General features: G+C 39.0%; 1 protein-coding gene across 1 annotated transcript; it reads right to left on the bottom strand.

The window, feature by feature from the left end:
* Positions 1–1,011: 1,011 nt before the first annotated feature.
* Positions 1,012–4,054, bottom strand: LOC140231829 (UBA-like domain-containing protein 1). The gene is made up of 3 exons (XM_072311981.1): positions 3,851–4,054; positions 3,355–3,432; positions 1,012–2,838 (listed from the first exon to the last, which is right to left on the bottom strand). Exons 1-3 carry the CDS (start codon positions 3,959–3,961, stop codon positions 2,623–2,625), a joined length of 405 nt encoding a protein of 134 aa, XP_072168082.1. The 5' UTR covers positions 3,962–4,054; the 3' UTR covers positions 1,012–2,622.
* Positions 4,055–4,254: the final 200 nt, after the last annotated feature.

Below are 4,254 nucleotides of genomic sequence, written 5' to 3'. Positions count from 1 at the left end.
CATCGCAAGTGTTCACAACAAATCAACACAATTTTTTAGTACAGCAGCAGCCATGAAGGCAAATGGGAGTCATGTCAGGAAACACACACCAACACACATGTACACTTTCATGAACATGTATGCTCAGTACACTGGACCAAATAACTCAAAAACTTCATAAATGTACATGTATGAGGGATGACTTTAACATATCCCCTCTGGCTTCATTCAGTTTAACAATAACTTTTGAAAACACTGAAGAGAACATTAAAGTTGTTATTATTCACTTATTTGAATTATTTGCCTTGACAAAAAATATTTTTTTACTTTCCCCACTCAAATGTTGTACGGGAAATACCAACAAAATCTATTCCCACATTCACAAATGTATCTATCAGTTTGTGGGTGCAGTGTATAAAATGTTGTATAATTCTAATTTAAATGACATGTAAACCATCAAAGGCTCTATTGTATTCAAACAATTATGGAGACAGTGTAGGCAACATGGCACTAATGTTGACATACACACTGCTTTAACATTGAAATAACAGTACAGGTGTAGTTCATTCATGAGGTCAAATCAGCTGGTTTTACCGAACACTTTTCCGAGAATTTTGGGTCATGCGCACATGCCACATGTTCTTCCACTTAAAATCCCCATCAATAAAGTGCAAGCAGAATGACCTCACAAAATGTCTACATACGGGCAAAGCAAATGAATAAAGCATAAGCATCTCATACCCAGAACAAAAATTACTTACTGATACTCTGTATAACAAAATACACATTATTAAGTAAATAGAGATACAGAGTGAGATACATGTGTAAAGAGTTAAGAACAAAGTTGTCATCTCAGAGTTAATAAATCAAACATTGTATATCGTAGTACCTCTTGGTTTGTGCACTGTATTACAAACTAACATAAACAAAATGAGCTCAAAATGTCTAATCCTCTCTATACCCAAAGTTGCATAACATCTTTTCTATTTGTGGTGTGTTTGTGTGTTAACGGGGGGGGGGGGGGGGGGGGAGACTTGATTAAAAATGATTTTTGTGGCTTGAATCCATAAGGTAATTAATGAATATACATCTTTATTCAAATTTGCATTATGTAATACCAAAAATAAACTCCATTCTGGATAATTTAAGTAAAGATGCCCTTAGCATTCACAGAAATGAGAGGAAATGTACAATACTGGTTTGACATAAAACTGTACAGAGACTCGTACAGTGTCCATTTACATTGTATCTCTGCTTCCCCTTTGGTTGGTTAACTCGGCGAAAATGTTTGCCTGGTATCCTGTTTTGCCTCTAATTTGAAATGTCTCCTGATAAAATGTGGAGAAAGTGGGACGAATTTACATACAGAACAGTACCACACAAGGATAATTCTGCTGTAAAACTTTGTATGCATTGCTCTATTGTAATCACTCCTATAAATATAATTCTATTTCAACCATACATGCTGACTGTGATTCAGTGAATTTACACAGGGAGGTCACCTCCCTGATTTACACAGGAGCTGTTGTAGTTCACATGCTGAAAACAGAACCACTTAAGTGCACAGATTATACATGTGTACCTTCCAAGTGGTACATACACTGTTACCTTAGTATGCTTCTATTCTGAGTGAATTCATTCCCCTCGTCTAAGCTGAATTTTCAACTGTGAAACAAAGAAAGGTCATGCTGTACTTGCAATTTAGATATTGTGACAAACTTTCCAGTAACAAAAGTGCAAACAATGTATATCAAATATCAAAAAGTTTTCTACAAGTTGAGACCATTTGAACTTCTTTGCATAAACTTGTCCTGATTACAACTTACATGGGAATATCTGTTAATTCTGTCACGCGAAGATGACTTGTGTGAATCTTCTGCCACATCAATTCAAAAGAGAAATCAACACAATCATAAGTCTTTCCTGAGAATTCAATATGCCTCTTTAAGGGTCCACAAGCCAAACACACAACCTGTCAGTGCCAACACATCTATGGCACAACACACTTTCGCATCCACATTTGAATGAATGGCATTTCAAGTCTTTTGTAACTGCAAAAGTGAACAGTTACAGACTTGTACTTACAACTAAGATGTATCTCTTGTACACCCTCATCTGTGCAATTGATGCTGATGACATTACAGACACAATGTCGCTTCAGGGACTTACACTGACCAACAGACAATTTTTCCTTTTCCACTATTCCTCAACCTTCTCCATGGCAACACATATCTTACTGATTCCATAACATTTATCTTTTGCTTATCCTACTCATAACAGAAAAAAAAAACTTACGTTCAGTGTAGTTAGGCTCATCAGCTGCAAAAAGTTGATTCCACTGAGATAGACCAATCTACAAACATCTTACACGTGTAAACACTTCCTCACAATGGCTGAAATTGGGCCCACCTTGATCCTTCTTGCTTGCTGACTGCTGCTGACATACACATTCTGGGATTAGCATCACAACTTATGTTCCTCCTTTCTTGCTACTCCATTGATGATCTCTTCTTCTTCTTCTTTTTTTTTTTTTTTTTTTTGGTTCTAGAGAGTTCTTCCCTATATAGTTCAAGCTGCACAAAAAGCAGTCCAAAAGAGAATAGATGGCCATTTTAGCGGGTGCCCCATTAGCGAAAGGATCATTCACCTTTGCGGCTCCACTTCCATTGACTGGTTGTTACTGGGTCTCGCAAAACAGCTGGGCGGTTGGAGCTGTACAGTTTGAATGGGTGACGCGGCCATTGGCATAGGTGAGCCGCCTATGCATTTGTCTGTAGGAGTTGCTCCCAGTTTAGAAAAGCCTGTGAGAATGTCTGGAAAGTTTGGTGGTGTTGCAGGTGTATTGGCTGGGGCGTGTATCTGAATGGAAAATGAACAACACAAAAAGAAACATTTAAGACTTTTCTCTGCAATGTCACACAAGTGGCAGACAGCACCTTATAAAGTGATTTTTTTTTTCTAATGGCAGCCTAGATCTATGTAAAGAACAGCAAATTGGTGATATGGAATCACATATTTCAGTGAAAGTTAGCAAACGGGCAGCAGAATTTTGCAATCATTGAAGCTTTGTGACATCATTCTTTGGGAGATAAAAAATGAACTGAAAAATCTGAACGAGAAGAAATCAAAGCAAGGCATCTCAGCTACTGGCAATGAGAAAACCATGTTGGAATCTAGTTGTGGTTACTGTCGCCATTTACTCTTAGAATATTTGACAAATTTCATGGAATTTGGTAGGCCTACATTGGTTAAAAACAGAAATTCGCATTTAAATTTTGACCGAGGCAAGCTGACCAATAGAATTCAATATCTCTCACAACTCTCACATCCTGAAATATAGACTCTAACGTTACTCATTCTTTCGCTTCAACTCACCGAATGCCCGCCTTGCCTGTAGTACTGATGATTGTTTGATGGAATTGCTGCTTCTTGGAAGAACACACTGAGCGCAGTCTGGACAATAATAAAAGAGAGAAAATTTCATGTCATCGGGTGCATATCATATATAATGTGTAACATATTATTTGATCATCTTGCCGCAAACGCAGCAAGAATGGAACTTGTCATGGCAATGATGGACGTAGCCACGAATTTTATCAATTAACAAAGCATTTAAACGAGGGAAACGTATGAGCATTCGAGCAGGGCATTACTTTCCTACACGGTTCCCGTGCACAGCATACAGCCTCCTCGTTAGCAATCCAGTCAGACGTGAGCCTGAGGTATGTCGCATGGCCATGGGTCCAAAAACCGCCGACACGACTTGAATGCATGCGATATACGAGTGTGCAGACAGATCACAACACACAATGTAAACACAACATTGGATCAAAGTCGTTGCGCAGCAACTTTGTATTACGAGTTAACTTACCTCAAATTGCCAATGTGCTTTCTGCAACATTTGTCTTGCTTGATCAGCAGTACATCCAGCTGCTATCACGAACTGATTAACCATAATTTGTTCCTTCAAAAGTGCGTCCATTTTGCGAGATTTCTTGCAGAAATCCCCACCCGTACGAAAGTCGACCGAAAGATATACACGGGAAAGACGGCAACGGCACAATGCGTTGAAAAACAACGTACGTGTCCCTATGCACAACGCAAACGATGCATGGAGGGTATCGTCACCAAGTTTCGTGTGTATGATAGGTGTGTGTATGTGTGTGTGTGCGTACAGTGTGAGCTCTCTTGTCGTGCTAGCGTAGTTATTTCGTGTGTGTCTAGTCGCCGAGTCTCACAGTGCACTATGTGTGTGTATGGGGACCTCCATTTGTC

Source organism: Diadema setosum, chromosome 8, assembly GCF_964275005.1.
Source record: "Diadema setosum chromosome 8, eeDiaSeto1, whole genome shotgun sequence".
Taxonomy (NCBI): Eukaryota; Metazoa; Echinodermata; class Echinoidea; order Diadematoida; family Diadematidae; genus Diadema; species Diadema setosum.
The sequence above is the reverse complement of the archived record's forward strand: the minus strand, read 5'-3'. Positions and strand labels throughout refer to the sequence as shown.

What these genes read in the sequence shown, in the direction of transcription:
- LOC140231829 (XM_072311981.1), bottom strand. Translation starts at nt 3,961, where the DNA reads ATGGACGCACTTTTGAAGGAACAAATTATGGTTAATCAGTTCGTGATA. An exon ending in AAGCACATTGGCAATTTGAG is followed by an intron (nt 3,433 to 3,850) that starts GTAAGTTAACTC and finishes ATTATTGTCCAG; the next exon opens with ACTGCGCTCAGTGTGTTCTT. An exon ending in ACAGGCAAGGCGGGCATTCG is followed by an intron (nt 2,839 to 3,354) that starts GTGAGTTGAAGC and finishes TTTTCCATTCAG; the next exon opens with ATACACGCCCCAGCCAATAC.